The sequence below is a fragment of the Boleophthalmus pectinirostris genome, unplaced genomic scaffold (assembly GCF_026225935.1).
Source record: "Boleophthalmus pectinirostris isolate CB_2022bp ecotype Guang Dong unplaced genomic scaffold, ASM2622593v1 HiC_scaffold_11, whole genome shotgun sequence".
Taxonomy (NCBI): domain Eukaryota; kingdom Metazoa; phylum Chordata; class Actinopteri; order Gobiiformes; family Gobiidae; genus Boleophthalmus; species Boleophthalmus pectinirostris.
Genome location: NW_026570994.1, coordinates 22832846 through 22850317, shown reverse-complemented (window position 1 = coordinate 22850317; position 17472 = coordinate 22832846). Strand labels below are relative to the sequence as shown.

General features: G+C 39.5%; 1 protein-coding gene across 2 annotated transcripts; it reads left to right on the top strand.

Moving 5' to 3' along the window:
- The first annotated feature begins 5 nt into the window (after positions 1 to 5).
- Positions 6 to 16681, top strand: rpgrb (retinitis pigmentosa GTPase regulator b). Of its 2 annotated transcripts, none has more exons than XM_055165822.1 (19): positions 6 to 173; positions 399 to 524; positions 639 to 731; positions 1265 to 1327; positions 1588 to 1743; positions 2016 to 2165; positions 2881 to 3039; positions 3127 to 3282; positions 4180 to 4304; positions 4842 to 5033; positions 5594 to 5774; positions 7231 to 7313; positions 7442 to 7501; positions 13105 to 13170; positions 14084 to 14125; positions 14511 to 14612; positions 15349 to 15400; positions 15481 to 15599; positions 16304 to 16681. In XM_055165822.1, exons 1-19 carry the CDS (start codon positions 143 to 145, stop codon positions 16526 to 16528), a joined length of 2181 nt encoding a protein of 726 aa, XP_055021797.1. In that variant the 5' UTR covers positions 6 to 142; the 3' UTR covers positions 16529 to 16681. The 2 variants fall into 2 exon arrangements, with proteins under 2 accessions (XP_055021797.1, XP_055021805.1); XM_055165830.1 differs by having other exon boundaries at positions 13 to 173; positions 15358 to 15400.
- Positions 16682 to 17472: the final 791 nt, after the last annotated feature.

Sequence of the window (17472 nt, the reverse complement as noted above, 5' to 3'; positions counted from 1 at the left end):
TGCCCTCCACGTGCCTCCAAACGTCACGTGACGCGGCCGTATCCTAGGAGACGGAGTGTATTCTTCCGGGTTGGGATCCAGCGACAACAACACGCCCACGAGCCGAGGAAAAGCGGATTAAAGTCCCCGTGAGAGGCGAGAGATGGCGGGGGAGGTGGAAGACGACGTTCCCGGTAAATCTAATGAGCATTTACACCTTTTACCACAGCACATTTTCAACCACGCCGTTTGTAGATGGAAAAAAACTGTTTAGCTTTAACTTTAGCCGCGTGCTAAAGCTAACAGTCCGTTTCAGAGTTACACGTTTGGACGAAGATGTTTTTATTTCTTTCATTATACTTTTGTAATACTTCAGTAACATTTTGCATTAGGTACAAATTATTTTCTGTTTTATTCAGAGTCTGGAGCAGTTTTCACTTTCGGGAAAAGCAAATTTTCGGACAATGTTCCGAGTAAGTTTTGGTTAAAAAACGACGTCCCGCAGAAAATCTCATGTGGAGATGAACACACCGCCTTCATCACTGGTAAACATGTTTATCTTTAATTACTTGTTTATCACGCTCAAGAAAATGCCATAATCTAGTTTATTGAGTTATTTTATTTTATCAAACGTATTTACACATGTTCTTTGTCCGCAGAAAACGGGAAGCTGTTTATTTTCGGGAGTAATAACTGGGGCCAGCTCGGTCTGGGCTCCAAAACCACCGTGAACAAACCCACGTGTGTTAAAGGTCAGTTTTAAATGACATTCTATTGTTTTTATTTGCACCTCGACTGCTCACAGCCCGAGGAGGTGTCATGAGCAGCTGATTTTAGAGTCTCCGATAGAAAAACCTTTTACAAACACATAATCCATCCTCATAGTGACTCACCTCACAGCAAGAAGGCTCAGTGTTTGTGTCTGTGGTTTTCTCCCATTGACTAAAAACATCCACAAGAGGACAAATTTCACCACAAGGATAATAAAGGAAACCTGAACCATAAAGACAGAATGCATTTTCTGTTCAGTTTCATGATTTAATAAGAAATAATCATTAAAATGTGAGCTACTGATGTTCATTACACATGACATGACCTAATTCCTCTAAAACCTACTGTGAAGAAATAGATCATACTTTACTATCCCAAAGGAAATTCATTAATTAAATAGATCATATAAATTGAATAACTTCATGGTTTAAGATTAAGATAAGATTAAGTTGCAACAATCAGACACTTTTCTATGAACTTGGTAAAACTGTTAATTTTATTTATTTTTTTCCAGCTCTGAAATCAGAAAGACTTCACCTAGTGGCGTGTGGGAGGAACCACACACTTGTATGCACAGGTCAGTCTGTCCGCTTTGTTTTTTTAATACAATCTTTGATGAATGCACAACTTTTACATCTATTACATATGTACAACTGCTTGGAGGCGGCCTCTCAGTAACCACTGTAAAAATTCTTTCTATTGTTTCATTGAAATGAGAGGAGACTAGTTTTCTTATGCAGATTTTCTGGTGTTATATCAGGACCATTGTATTTAATTCAGTGATATTTTATACAGTATAATGTGTGTTGGATGTAAGTGTTGTGTATTTTCGTGTAGTCGACGGGAAACTTTTTGCGAGCGGTGGAAACGGTGAGGGGCAGCTCGGGGTTGGAGACTGTGACGAACACACGACGTTCCACAGAATCAACTTCCCCTCTCACGGACCAATCAGAATGCTCGCTGCCGGCTCGAATACGTCCGCTGCACTCACAGGTACACGCCTCGTTCTACTTCACTTATTAGAAAATACAATGATTTATTATTATTTTACTATTTATAATAATAATGTATTAATCTTTGCTTTACAATTTTGTGCATTAGTATCTGGATTTCTTTCATTTATTTATTTTTGAAAGCTCTAATTTATATCCCTATGACTTTAAACTTGCTCAAAAAGTCAAAACCTGGTTTAAACTGGGACTAAAGTATTTCTTCAGGAATAATCTAGTATTAATCATTTAAATTTCATGTTCTGTGATTGACAGAAAGTGGGAAGCTCTTCATGTGGGGCGATAACTCCGAGGGTCAGATCGGACTCGGCAAACAGAGCCACGCCTCCACCCCCCAGGAAGTGTCTGTGGGAAAACCAGTGAGCGCCGTGTCCTGTGGATACTACCACTCCGCCCTCATCACAGGTGAGACTGCCCTCATCATTTTGTAAAAAAAAAACAAAATTTTTTTTCTGAAAGTATTATGATCAGATTTTTATAAAAGGAGGATTCTGTTCAGTGTGAACTTTGTAAACAACTACAAGAGCATTCAACAATCTCATTTCACATTTCAGAACCTGGTCTAAATTACAGATACAAGACAGGATATTTAGTTTTTATGCATAACATTTTATTATATATATCCTAAATAATTTCAGCCTTTGTGAGTTGATAATCGTGCCAACTTGAATTGCAATTTTGATTAGATTATATTTTTAATGTCAATGAATCTAAAATAAAATCAAGACCCAAGAAAAGCCGATGACATCAGTTGAAAGATATTCATGAGCCTGCTGACAAGAAGCATGTCGGATTTCCTTGAAATAATTGAGTTTAGTTGTGTGATCTCATTCTCTCTTTGTTGGCTTCAATTATGTGACTTTTTCCTGTTCAAGATGCCATTTTGAGGATCTTCCAAAAGACTGAACAACAAGTTTGTGAATTGTTTAATGTTATGGCAGTGATCATACTTTTATTTTGTTTAAAACTCATGGATCTCAAGTCTAAACTACTACAGCTTTGAAATGGTGAAGGCAAAACAGGACAAGCTACCTCTAATTTAAACTGAAAATGACAAAAATCTGAATACATAAACAAAAGTATGAGTCATTAACATTTGGGGTCCATGTCTTTTGTCCAGATGACGGGGGCCTGTACACGTTTGGGGAGAGGGACTGTGGGAAACTGGGCCTGAGCACGGACCAGCTGGCCGGACACAGACTCCCCCAGAGAGTCAAAGCCATCACAGACCCGGTGAGACAGGTTTGCTGCGGAGGAGGCCATACTGTAGCCCTCACAGGTAAATACGACTTCACCACAGGTACAGAGGAGGGACGACAAGAAAAAATGAACATTTTGCACTTGGTTGTTGTGTTTTTTCTCTCAGATGAAGACGTGTACACTTTCGGCCTGGGTCAGTACGGGCAGCTGGGACACGGCACATTCATTTTTGAGTCTCGACTTCCGCGCCACGTGGAGCATTTTAAAAAAGGCAGAGTTTGCGACGTGAGCTGCGGAGAGAACCACACGGCGGTCATCACAGGTACTGACCCTGTGTGTATACTTTTTATGTATCCAGGCCACTTTGTCCGTGTCTGATCTGCTCTGATATCTGAAGGTTCTGGTCTTAATTGGATATCAGACCATGAGATTACCAGTTGTTGTGTCCTTAGGCAATACACTTCACCCACCTCACCTTGTCTTTAGTACAAATGTGGTGTGAAAGTGACGGGGACCAGCTGGAAGGTCCCGCTTAGTTGTACCTTTATGAAAACAAGTTAGTTAATCTATGTACATTTTTTGTCATTATATATATTGTACACACGCAAGTCATTTGTTCATACATACAAAAAAAAACATGCAAAAATTGATTCTGAATGATTTTTGAACAAATTCTGAAGCTTTCTAAGTTTCTTGTGTTGCGCTGCTTAAAAATTATGTTCATGGCAGGTGAGGAAATCATTCATATTTCTTCCCAAATCAGCAGTTACACATGCTACAGGACATGGAGAACAAGAAAAAATGATTTAAAATATGATTTCATTGTAAAATTCTGCGAGCATATGAGGATTATATTGATATTACAGACTGAAACATTGTGTGCCGCTTTAGGAAAATTGGTAAAACGACATAAATAAGGCCCCACATTTGGTCTGGTACATTCACATTTCATTTTATTATCATATAGAAGCTGATTTTCTAACTTAAGTGCATCACAGTGCGTAACGCGGCAGAGAAAATGGGACGTTCGAGCTGGGACTTTCAAGCCAGGGTGATTGATGGTGGTTGGAGCGGCATTGTCATAACTTCGCTCTGGCCTCTGTGTTTTGAAACACCGTTACAAACTTTACGCATTGAATAATTAATTTAAATGCTTGGACCACAAACGGTTCAGAACGATGAAGCTCTGATTTTAATCCTCGTCCTGGTCTCTCTTCAGACAGTGGTTTGCTGTACACGTTTGGAGACGGCCGACACGGGAAGCTCGCTCTGGGAGAGGAGAACTTCACCAACCAGTTTAAGCCCACGCTGTGTCCGCGCTTCCTCAAGTTCATCGTTCGAGCCGTGAGTTCCAACGAGGTTTTATCAGTGGTCTTTTGGGTTTTACTGGTCGAATGTGGAGTGATGAGTTTATTAAGTAAGTCGTTAGTTAAATAAATCTAATACATTTAAATGGAACAAGTGAGGACAAGGTTCAAACTCCCAATGAAACAAGTTGAATTTAAACATTTTCCTTCTCAATCAAAGAGCCTCACAGCAAACCATTTAAAAATATAAGACTGGATGATGCAAATGTGAAAACAACCACAGCCGATGCTGATTGTTTATAATACAGAGGAGCCGATAACCGAAAAGAACTGCAGATATTTTTGAGCCGATATGATTTAGATTATTTTCCTCAAATTATGTAACAAAGGGGACTTATATTTAGTGCAGTTTTCTCTTCTTTTTTTTTTTTTTTTTTTTTAAAGCTTTGTGTGTATTTTTAGGCAGCAGACTGACAGAAACAAAATACTGGCCTGAGCTGGAGGTTTAAGGCCGAAAGCCGATAACCTAAAAAGTCCAAATATCCTGTTGTTTGCACGTGTTTTTCTGCGGCAGGTGTCGTGCGGAGGGTGTCACATGGTGGTTCTGGCGCGGCCCCGGCAGGACTCGGAGCTGGAGCTGAGTCTGGAGGAGGACGACAGCACGGAGGACTTCCTGGAGAGGCCCTACGTGGAGCTGTTGGGCCACACCACGGACTCCTCGTGCCTGAGCAGGAGCCTCTCTGCTCGGGTGCGGCGCCGCGAGAGGGTGGGTCTGCTCTGGACGATCCTCTGCTCCGACCCGAACCACCGGGACCCGGACCACCGGGACCCGGACCACCGGGACCCGGACCACCGGGACCCGGACCACCGGGACCCGGACCACCGGGACCCGGACTACTCCTCGGTTTAGTCCCGACCTAGTTTAGTCCTAGTTTGGTGCCTGTTTGGTCTTGTTTAAGTTGTGATGTTTCCCCAGTTTTGTCCCTGGTTTAATCCTGGTACAGGCCTGGTTTGGTCCCTGGTTTAATCCTTAGTTTAGTCCTTAGTTTAGTTCCTGGTTTAGTCCCTGGTTTAGTCCCTGGGCATTTACTTAGTCTTGATTAGAGTTAGTCCTGGGTTAATTTGGATTTGACTTTGATTCTGTGACAACACCAGGGGCATAAGACCAGAAAAACTAGGCCAGGGACTAGGCCAGGGACTAGGCCAGGGACTAAGCCAGGGACTAAGCCAGGGACTAAGCCAGGGACTAGACCAGAAAGACAAAACCAGAAAGACTTCATCTATGTTTTTTGTTTTTGTTTTGTGTTTTTTTTTTTTTCATTTCAGGAGAGATCTCCAGAACAGTTTGGATCTATTTTCCGAAGTCTTCCCATGTCCGTGACCACGACCGGGTTCCTGCCTCCCCTTTCCACCAATCAGACGCTTCTCCAGCCTCCGACAGCCAATCAGAAGCACCGACCGCCCGCAGAGGAAAAGAGAAAGGTGCAGAGCGGCACACGGCAGCAGGGTACAAACTTCACCACACGCCACAAAAATATCACTCAAAATAATAAACGTAAAGCCCAGAATGCAAGAAAATACATGACCTCGAGTTATTTCTGAGCTCAGTCTGAAGCTGAAGTAAAATTGGACTCAGATACACACACACTGGTTCACAGTAGGACTCTAACTCAATTATATTATACATTTAAATTATTTTGTAAGGCATTAATGGATTGACCAGTAAAGTCATGTTTTAGAATCTGTTATAGTTTCAGATTTATGGTGGGTCTTGTGTAACTGGGGAATTCTCAGTTTTTGAAAGAAATGTCCAAACTTCCTTTATTCGTGTCAACAGTAAAATGTACTTTATCTGAAAAAAAAAAGTACATCGCAGATTGTTATTACCTCCGCCAAGGAAGTTATGTTTTTGCCGGCGTTTGTCTGTTTGTTTGTTTGTCTGTTTGTTTGTTTGTTTGTCTGTTAGCAACATAACTCAAAAAGTTATGGACCGATTTCAGGATTTGTTGGAAATGTGAAAAGGAAGAACTGATTTCATTTTGGGTTTGATCCGGAAGAAATCCTGGATTCTGGATCACTTTGAAATTTTAGTTAACATTGTGGTAAATGGGACCAAAAATTTTGTTTCTCAATATCTCGGTTAATTATTGACCAAACCCCATGAAATTTGACTCAGGGATGGACAATGGGATCCTCTTTCATATTCCAAAGGCTGATCCAGATCTGATCCAGAAGTCTGATTTTATTGCAATTTATATAAAAAATGGGGGTAGTCCTTGGCGGAGGTCTGCGCTCTCTGACTGCTTTTCTAGTTGTTATTTTGTATGATCTTAAATGATAAACTTTTGTGCCTTCGTTAACATTATTATTAGTTTGTACGACCATAAATGAAAACAAAAAAATCCTTAGTCTTTCATTCTCATTGTGGTTTATTTTGTACATTTATAAACGATAAACTTTTGTGCCTTCATTATTATTATTATTATTATTATTATTATTATTAGGTTGTACGAGGATAAATGAGAAAAAACTGGCATCTTTAAAAAAATGAAGAAAAGAACTAAGAAAAAAGTTAATAAGAAAAAAACTGATTGTGTTTCTATTTGAGAGGTGATGATTTTTAAAAAAGTCCAAAACTGTATTAGCCCTTAAAAAAAAAAAGTATAGTAGAGTATAAAGCTTTATGTTTTGAAAGATATAGAGCTCTGGAATGAATGAATTACACATTAAATTTTGTTTTTCTTAATTGATATTTTGTCTCTTAAATGCACAGTGAGTCATTTGTGAAGTTGTAAATGCAAAATTGTTTCATTCTTGGAATTCTGTTTTGCTTTTCCTTCAGCTTGGAGCCTTTCTGTCATGTTTTGTTTTTGTTTTGTAGTGCTGAAAAATGATCCAATAAATAAATAAATAAATAAAAGTACGTTATCGGGACTAAACCAGGACTAAATGTTTTGTTTCAGAGGACGCAGCCAGTATCGCCGAGAGCGCGACGGACACCGAGAGCCTGGCCGGTTTGGGAGACACCACAGATTTCCTCAACATGGTGAGGAAATCCAGAAAAGTTACACAGTGCACCTTTAACCTGAGACACATCGACAATCATGTAACCAGAATCTAATCCTTCTGTGCTGAGAAAACTTAATGTATTTTTTTGTTTCTGTTTCTTTTCAGACTCACGTGATGGAGATGGACCCTGGTGATAAAACTCTCACTCTGTCTCCAGTGCAGAAGGTAACACAGAGTTTGTTATTTCACATTTCTCATCTTTATAATCCAGAACAAATACAAACTCTATTTCAAAATGTTACACAGAAGTAGTTCACTTTCAGAAACCAGGGCAGAGTTTTTTTTTATCACGTCAATGTGCACTTAACTATTTCTCGGACACTAACACTCTTTATAAATAATGAGATGCAGACAGTAAATTGCCGACTTACCCCAAAAGCTGCTTATGTTATACACAGGGTTCCCACGGTCATGGAAATCCTAGAAAAGTCCTGCTGGAAATTAAAAATGGCGTTTTCTAGTCATGGGATTTTGTAAATTCAATAAAAGTTGTGGAAAAGTCATGGGATTTTAGTGCCTCTTTCACACAAATCCAAGTTCTCATGAGGCTGTTAAACTTGGACAAACTTTATTGATCCACAAGAGAAATTATGTGGACACAGGAGTCACACATCACAATAAAATATAAAAACAAAGCCTAAAAAAAATATAAATGTTAATAATAAATTTTAAATAAGTAGGAAAAAAGAGCAAGAGACGCGTGTCAAATAAAACATAATTATATAAATGTGAAAGTACAAGTCAGAATAAAATATTAAAATAGAAAGATATGTAATAAAAATATAAAAATCAGAGCTTTACACAAGAGATCAGGTCAACAATGATCTGGTTATTGACAGGACAAAGAGTTATCTATTATATATCTGTTCTGATTATTTGTGAATGTCTGAGTCTTTTGTTTAAAAGAGACGACAATAAAAGCACTGACAGGATTTAGAATGTTCAAAAACTATAATCCCAAACCATTAAGTGAGTGGAAAGAGTTAACGTTTCAGATTTACACCTAAAACTATGATTAATTCTACACTTCCAAGTGCCGTAAAGTCCTGGAAAATTCACTTTAGCTCATGAAAAAGTCATGGAAAAGTTTTGAAATGTTGTCAGTGAAAAAGAGTGGGAACCCTGAAAAAATAAGGCTGAAGAAGTAATAAAATAAAATACTAAATAAATAAATGAAAAAGTAAGGCTGAAAAAGTAATAAAATAAAATACTAAATAAATAAATTAATTAATTAATTAATTGATGAAAAAGTAAGGCTGAAAAAGTAAAGTAAGGCCTGAAAAAATAATTAAATAATTTATAATATTGCTAAGCTAAATTATTTTACAATGGGGCACGAAAATGGTAATTTTTTTGTCAGTTTATTTTTTTAAGATATCAGAAATGACAAGTAACAAGCAACATTGTCCAGTTCATAGAAGCTTCAGTTCAATCGACCCTGTTTAAACGTCCCCAAGTATTTTATTTTGAATTCATTTGTTTTTCTGTGTTGTTCTGTGTTGTATCTCTGCTTCCCTTTGTGTTTGTGTTATTTTTTCCCATTTCTTTTCCTCTAACGCATGCGCCTCTTTCTATTCTTGCTCTCTGCTGTCGGACAGAGGAAAGTTAAACCCGGTAAGAACGCAAAACTGCAGAAAGACCGACTTCGAAACGAGAAAAACTCCACGTCCACCACGTCCACCAAGACCGATAAATCCCCGAGACGTAAACGCACCGGGCAGAGCTCACCTGGGCCAAAAGCAGACAGTCAAAAACAAGAGAAAGAGGAGAAAAAGAATAGGCCACGCTCGGGGAAAACATGTGAAAATGAAAAGCAGGAGAGCAGAAGTCGAGTTTTAAATGTGCGTTCAGAGTCGAAAAAAGATCTAGAGCCTGTGAGGGTAAAACAGCGGTTAAGTTCGGAAAGTAGCGTCACAGATTCTGCAAATTTAGATCGTGAAAAAATGAAAACTAAAGTGAGAAAAGTGCATTCTGAAGACGACAGCACGAGGACAGAAACTCAGTCTAAAGACACGTCAGTAACTCCTACAAAAGTCTCCAAAAAACGAGATAAAAACGTTGGCAAAAAGGTAAAAAAATCCAAAAGTGAGAAAAACGATTTGAACGAAGCGCAGACGAGCCAATCGGAGCCAAGCAGCAGCGGCGGCGGTTTGGGTGCGATGGCTGGAGCCGGAGCCGCCGCCGCCGTCGCGCTCGCAGCAGGGGCCACTCTGGTGCACGAGATCACGTCGAGGAGCGACTCGCCGACGCCGTCCGAGGTCCCCGAACGCGCCGCGGCGAGTTCACGGTCGGACGGAGAGCCCAAGTCCACGGTGAGCATCAACGTCATCCCCGAGAGTCCGGACCCGGAGAAACGGAAACGAGGGAAAACGCAAACTGGAGACGAGGACGAGCAGAGGACGAGCGCGGACGTGAGCGAAGTAGAGGAGGAAGAGGAGGAGGAGGAAGAGAAAGAGGGGAGTGTATCAGCAGTTAAGAAATCAGACGAAGGAGAGGAAAGTGAGGAAGAAGAGGAGAGCGAAAGTACGACTAAGAAAGAAAAAGAAAGCGAAGATGATGAGAGTAAATCCACGGTTAAGAAAACAGATGAAGATGATGAAAGCGACGAAGAGGAGGAGGAGGAAGGAGAGAGTGAATCTACGGTTAAGAAGTCAGACGAAGGAGAGGAAAGCGATGAGGAGGAAGAGGAGGGAAGTGAAAGTACGGTTAAGAAGGAGGAAAGCGAGGAAGAGGAGAGCGAGTCCAGCGTTAAGAAATCAGAAGATGAGGAAAAGGAGGAAGAGGAGAGTAGTGAAGAGGTCAGCGAAAGCACAGCGGGGAAAAGTGAGGAGGAAGAGGAGGAGGAGGAGGAAGAAGAGGAAGAGGAGGAAGAAGGGAGCGACAGCACCAATGATAGAAGTGTAGAAGGACAGAGCGAGGAAGAGGAGGAGAGTGGAGAAGAAAGTGAATCTGAAGAGAAAAGTGGAAGTAGTGATGTAGAAGAGGGGGAAGAGGAAGAGGAGGAGGAAGAAGGAAGTGAGGAAGAGGAGGAAGAAGAAGAGGGGGAGAGCAGTGAAGAGGAAGAAGAGGAGGAGGAGGAGGAGAGTGAGGAGGAGGAGGAGGAGAGCAGCGAAGAGGAAAGTTCAGAGGAGGAGGAGACAGCGAGCGGAGAGGAGGAAGAAGAGGAGGAAGAAGAAGAAGAAGAGAGTGAGGAGGAAGAGGAGAGCAGTGAGGAAGAGAGCGATGAAGAGGAGGAGCAGAGGAAGAAGAGGTCGCGGAGGTCAGGGCGCAGAGGTCAGGGCGCAGATGAGGCAGAGGAGTTCTGGGACGACGTGCTGCCGCAGTATCTCACGCTCAGATAAACCCGGAGTGTGTTTTTAGGTTCTTTTCTCAGACCGTGTGTTTGTTTTCAGACGAGTCGCTCAGATGATTTAAACAGGTTTTGGAGCTATTTTCCTCTCGGTGGAGGCAGGACGACAGCGCCACCTGCAGGCAACTTCCTCAGGACACAATCTCAGGTGTGTGAGAGTGAAAAAGCCCCACAATATGAACACAGCAGTGAAACCAGACAGAAAACTCATAAACGTAACGTCTTTTATGAAACACCTGCATGTTCTGCAATAAAACACACATCGGGAAAACAGGGAGGAGGTTCACGACAAAAGGAACATAGGACAGAATGTGAGAAGGAAACAGCGAAGGCAAAACACCGGCGACAAAACACCAAACAGAATAAGAACAACTCAAGTAGTCTGTTTGTGACGCTGTAAAAGAGAGAAGCACATTCTGGACTGAGACCATAGAAATATAATAAAATCTAGAAATGACTCCAAGTTGTGTCGTGTTGTTTTCAGGGGTCTGTGTTCATCGGCTCATGGGCCCAAAAATAATTTTCACTTCCACATTTACTTCCTCAATCCAGGTTAATCCTCCCACTTGTGTGACGTCTGTAATGTGCACGACCTGGAGCGTTTGGACCTAAATCTTACCAAGTAACTTTTAGGCGCTTTGAGGATTCAAACATTTTTAAAACTTTATGTTGTAGAGAAAAATCCCGCAGACCTTCTTACTTGCAAATAGGAAGATTTATTAGGATTATTTGTTGGTTTGTCCTAATAAATCTCACTATTTGCAAGTAAGATGGTGTGCGGGATTTTTCTCTGTGTTCTTGGGCTGCTCCTTCTCCTTCAATGCACAAGCTCAAGTAATCGATGTGCAAAGTTCTCATTCAACATTCAAGTTTATGTAGTGAAAATGTAAAATAATCCCTACAAAATCCGACCTTTGTGAAAGTTGCTGATGCTCTGTCAGAACATGGGCAGTTTGAATTCCACAAAAATCCATTGTGCTTCTACGGGAGAATTCTTTCTGGGCAAAACTCCCAGAGCTGCAGAACCTGGAGCGACCACTAGTCTGTCTGGAGCTGGGACAGAGGGAGCGGGGCTTATACACCGTGAGGAAAACGGAGACAAAACCTGTTTAAATCAACTGAGCGACACGACACAGAAACGTCACGAGACTCTGAGGAAGAGAACAGGAACAGAACAAACTGTCAGGACGAAAACAAACTCTTGGTCTGAGAAAAGAACCTGAAAACATAAATGATCAGAAATAAACCAAACCTGAAATGTACCTAAAGTTAAAGAAGGATTCAGAAAAGCTCAAAGTGAAGCAGTTTAAATCAGGCTGCGAACATTAGCTGCTAGATTCAAAGATGAGACGTCTTCATTTCATTTCAGAGAGCGAGGGCTTCTAGAACTCGGTGTCAGATTCACTGTTTTTGAAAGAAATCTCCAAACTTCTAATCCACAAATGTTTCTCCTTCTCGCTGTTCGTTTGGGATCAGCTCGTCATATTTATCTTACATCTTAAACACTCAAACAACGGCTCCACTTTCTGAAACGATCGTGTAAAAATCATTTGACTTTAGTTTATTTCTCCTGACAGAAAAGACGCTGAGCTCTGTGACAGTTTTAGTTTCGTGTGGACAGGCCCAGGTAATACAGAAATATAAAACTTAAACCAGGTCAATAAAACTTTACAACTTTAATCATGTTTTTAATCTTTATAACCTGGATAAAAGTTGAGAAGAATATTTACCCAAAAAATGCAAAAAATTCACTTTCTATTTCAGCTTTCTTCATTCATCACAGTTTGCTTTTCTGATGTTACTGTCTGTCTGTTTTGTTTTTGTTTGTTTTTCTATTGTTTTCCATTTAAATCTTTGTCATTTTCAAACTTTTGCCTTTGAGTTTTACAATAAAAACCTTTTAATTGATCTACAGATTATTATTTCTCTGTCTGCTCTTTTTTTTTTCAACATTTCTGAGACCATCTTTTAACACTCACATCCACATCTCACTTAAAATAACTGATATCACCTTTACTTTTTACTTCTTTATTGGCTGTATTTCTTACTTTTCTAAACATGAATAATTATGAAGAGGATTTGTTGACAGAATGATTGAGTCTTCTTGGATTTAAGGTGAGATTTCTGTGATTCTGAGATTCTCTTTCACCCCAAACCCTGTAGAGACTGTGTTTGTTTTTTTAGCCCTGAAATCCAAATAGAAACTTGTGATGTTTTATTTCCCCTCTGACTCCTGCAGCGTCTCGTGTCACACTCCAGACTCTCCCCAAGAGAAACCCTCAGTCCCCCTCAGACTCTTTAGTTCAGAGTAGTTTAGTTGTTGGAACTACAGTAGTCACAGTCACACACTACAAGAGGACAGAGGAGGCCGGGAGGGCATCTGACACACACACGTCTCTGTAATACTTGTGTTTGACAGAGGTGGCGCCAGAGAAATTCAGAGGAGCCGGAGGGAAGAAGAGAAGAGCAAGACGAGGAGGAGGAGGTTTGTTAAAGCCTCACTGTGTCACTTTTTTGCCGTAAAATTGGTGTAGACAGAGAAAATATTCCAGAGTTTAGCATAAAACTCAGAGAATGATCTGAAGAAAGTGTAGTTTTAAGTCCGTATGTCATTCATTCAGTCGTTTTTCAAAATAAAACCAAAAACAAGAAAACGAAAAAAAAAACAACTATTTTCTTAATTATTTGTCTCCAAAACCAAAGTGAAATAAATAGATAATAATTCTTTTTTTCTGTTTTTGATTTTGTGTTCAAATAAAAAATGGAAAAACGGATAACTAAAACAGGTCCGGGACTAGACCGGAACCAGACCAAGACTTAGACTGGGACTGAGACCAGGACCAGACCCGGACCAGACCAGGATTAGGACCAGGATTGAGATCAGGACTGAGACCGAGACCGAGGCCAGGACTGAGACTGGGAACAGGACTGGGACCAGACCGGGACTGAGACCAGGACTGAGACCAGGAGAAGGACCAGGTCATGATTGAGACCAGGACCAGACCATGACTGAAAATGGTTCAGTCCTGGTTCAGTCCATTATCCTTTTTTTCCATAATTTATTTAAACACAAAATCCAAAACAAATCATTATCTGTTTTTTCATTTTGGTTTTGGAGACAAATAATGAAGAAAATCTTTTTTTTTTTTTTTTTTTTTCCATTTTTAAAATTTTGGTTTTATTTTGAAAAATGAAATGAACGAATGACATACGGATTGTTTTAATTTCCTCTTTCCATGGAAGTCTTGAGATGACACCACACTCCAGAAAGTTACGTACTGTATCTTTAACAAAATCTAAATGTTATGTTGTTAGTGTTTTTGTTTTTACGTGTGAGTACGGATGCATTTGTTTGACAGTAATCATCGTGTTGTGTTTATGTTTGTGTTGAATAAAAGGATGAAGAGGAGGAAGAGCAGGAAGATGGAGAGAAAGACGAGGTGAGTCATAGAGAAGTAACAAAAACCAAAACATGGTGATATCGTATTGTCAAAAGTCTCATAATTACATCGTGGATCATCACAATATATCGAATTACAAGTTTATTTGCTTAAATGAAAAGTTATGGTGCAGCAACAGTTAAAAAAACACAGAGGACTACATAGACCATGATCCTTTGCAAACTACATGAAATAACAGTTCTAACACTTTTAAGCGTGAGATGTAAATTGTGAAAATGTCGTTCTGTGGAATCTGGATATCGTTCCATCTCTAGTGAGTTAACAACATTCTATTACAAATGTTTATTGATTTAAGTTTTGTTTAGTTTTTTCTTCTTTTCATTGCTTGATTACAATTGTGTATTTGTTTTGTTTTTAATTCTAGGACGGAGAAGAGGAAGAAGAGGAGGAGGAGGAGAGAGATGAAGAGGAGTCCAGAACAGACGAGAGTTTGGACGAGTCAGAGCAAACTCCCGTCCAGGAAACAGTGAGTTTCACCTTCACTAAATATATTTCAAATCCATTTCAATACAGTTCAGTAAAAAATAAAGTCTAAATCATGTCTGTGACACTAAAAGTCTTTGTTAAACCACTTCTTCTTGTGCAAAGTTAATATGAAACACAAACATTTTAATCATCAAAACAGTGAAAATGTCAAATGTGTCACATGAACAAGTTTCTTTCAATCCACTTTATTTTTACAGCACATTTTATAAACGTTTCCAAAGTGCTGCACAAACAAATGAAAACACTATAAAAGACAGTAAATCCTCAATAAAAACAATAAATAAAAAGTTTTAAAATGCTTAACACAAAAAATTCTAATTATAAAAATATAAAATTCAAATAAAAAATAATTAAAATTTTAATTAAAATTAAATACACAAATAAATAAATACATAAATTTAATAAAATGAAATAAAAGACACAGAGGAGCACACAACTCCAGAGAGTAAAAGTGGGTCTTAAGACGAGACTTAAAACTCCTTCACACTTCCTCTAAACAAGCAACAAAACTGCAGCTCTGTCACTAAATAATTTAGTAAAATATACCAAAAAAGGAGACATTAAGCATTTATTTCATGACTGGAATTTTTACATCACGAAAATACCTTTAAAAAAAAAAATTTTTTTAATTAATTAAAAATACCTTGAAATATGTAGTTAATGCATCAATAGTTTTTCAGTCGCCTTTTAAATAAACACTGACGTTGACTTTGTTGTTTGTGCAGAAATCTGACGAGGAAAAGTCGACTCAGGAGGAAGAACAGAAAGGTCAAGTTTTTATTATTAGAAACATAAAAATAAAACATATATAAAACCTTAAAGAGTAAAAAGTTCACGTTGTATTTTAGAAACTGACGGAGCTGAAGAAGCGACGCCCAAAGACGAAGAGCAGAACGACGAGATCGTCCAACCGACCAATGAGACGACAGACGGCGTCGCCAACAGCCAATCAGGACGCTCCAAGAAGGTGAAGTCAAAGGTCATATTTAAAGAGTGTTGGGTAAAGATTCACTATGTAACTTCCTGTTCTGGGTGTGTTTAATTGCTTTACCTTGAAAATTAGAGAAGTTGAAGATGTGTAACTTGGTCATAGTGTCACTTTCTCTACAAACACGTGAGTTTAATGTCGTACTGCGGAACATTACAGGCAAAGCAATAACATCAATAACATCACCATGGAGATGAGCAGACGGACTCCTCCAGAAGAGTTACACAGTGCAGCTTTACATTGGTTTAGTCTAGATCAGGCATGTCCAAACTACGGCCCGTGGGCCAAATGCGGCCCTCAGACAAGTTTTTCTTGGCCCTCAGGCTTCCAGGACAATTGGCCCAAATGACCTTGTATTAATGAAAAATAAACCTTTTATTGCAAGTTTTTTTTTTTAAATCTACTTTGAAAAAAACAATATTTAATATTTAGTGTGTGGGTTTAAGGATCTTAGCTGGAATAAAGGACCAGTTTACGGCCCTCGATTGGCCCTCGGCTTCGTCTGTGTTTAGATATGTGGCCCTTGATGAAAAAAGTTTGGACACTCCTGGTCTAGACCTTCATAAAGACATGAATATAGTTACATTTTTACCATTTAAATTTACCAAAGATTTCGGGCATAAAAATGTCGAGCTAAAATGTTTGGTATCTGTCTTTATCTGACAGTTTCTCTCTTTGTCCAGTTGTCTCTGTTCAGAAAACTTTCCTTCTCTCGCTCGAAGCCGTCCTCCGACAAAGACCCGGCCGCTCCTCCAGACGCCCCCGCTGCCGCTGCTCCCGCCGCTCCCGCCTCCGCCCCAGCAGAGGGCGCCGTCAGCGGGGACGCACGACCGGCACAAGCCCCCGAGCACACGAACAGAACCAGCTCCAGACGGAACAACACGTCCGGGGCCTGTGCGCTGCTCTGAGCCCCGGAGAGAGGGACGGAGGGAAAACACACGACGATTTGGAAAGCACAATAAAAAAGATCATTTGTTTTCTTTCAGATCTCATGACAAACGCGATTCACCTTTTAGAGAAAACTCAGAACATGTTTGTAGAGCTCGAAAACTACAGGACCCCGTTTCAAAACCTGCTCGCAGAAATCTAAAGCTGCTTTTACACGACTGGACTCCCCGGACGTGATTTCTCTTAAACACTGGTTCTCAATATTTTTCCGTTTGACGACAGAGATTCAGAGTTTTCTTCGTTTTAGAAGAATCAGATATTTTTTTTTTCATTTTATTTTTATTTATATTTTTTGTTTTATTTGGAGACAGTTATCCAGTCAAAAAGCAGAACGAGTCTTACGTTTCAGCGCTGAAATCCAGTCTGTTTAAATCAAAAAAAGGATTTCTGGAGGATCTGAGCTTCACACGAAACACACACGGCTCCTTTAACCCTTGAGCAAACCTTTAAAAATAATCACACCTGTGCTGCTATGTGACAAAAACACACATCGAAAGAAAACCAAAACCAACCAATATTTTTATGCCGTACGATTTTTGTCCAACTTCATTTACTTCTGCTCTAATCACACAAACCAAATATGATAGAATATTTTGACATTTTTACCCATTTTTGAAGCAGAAATCTCACATTTTTGTGCATGAAAACAAAGAAAGAACTGGATTATTTCTGTATTTTTTAAATCATGAATCATTAATTTGTTTGTGTTGGGATTATCAGACTCTGGAGATGATTTTTAATTTTTTTTTAGTTTTTGCACAAACTCAAATAGTTACATCTGTGCTCCTTTGTGACAAAAACTGAAAAAAGAAAACCACAATATTTTTATGCCGTACAGATTTGTGTTCAAATTTTTTATACCATTGTCTTCGTTTCCTTCTGCTCTAATCACACAAACCAAATA

Coding starts and splice junctions, on each gene's coding strand:
- rpgrb (XM_055165822.1), top strand. CDS start 143: ATGGCGGGGGAGGTGGAAGACGACGTTCCCG. Junction 13,171..14,083: donor AGCAAGACGAGGAGGAGGAG/GTTTGTTAAAGC, acceptor GTTGAATAAAAG/GATGAAGAGGAGGAAGAGCA. Junction 15,401..15,480: donor TCAGGAGGAAGAACAGAAAG/GTCAAGTTTTTA, acceptor GTTGTATTTTAG/AAACTGACGGAGCTGAAGAA.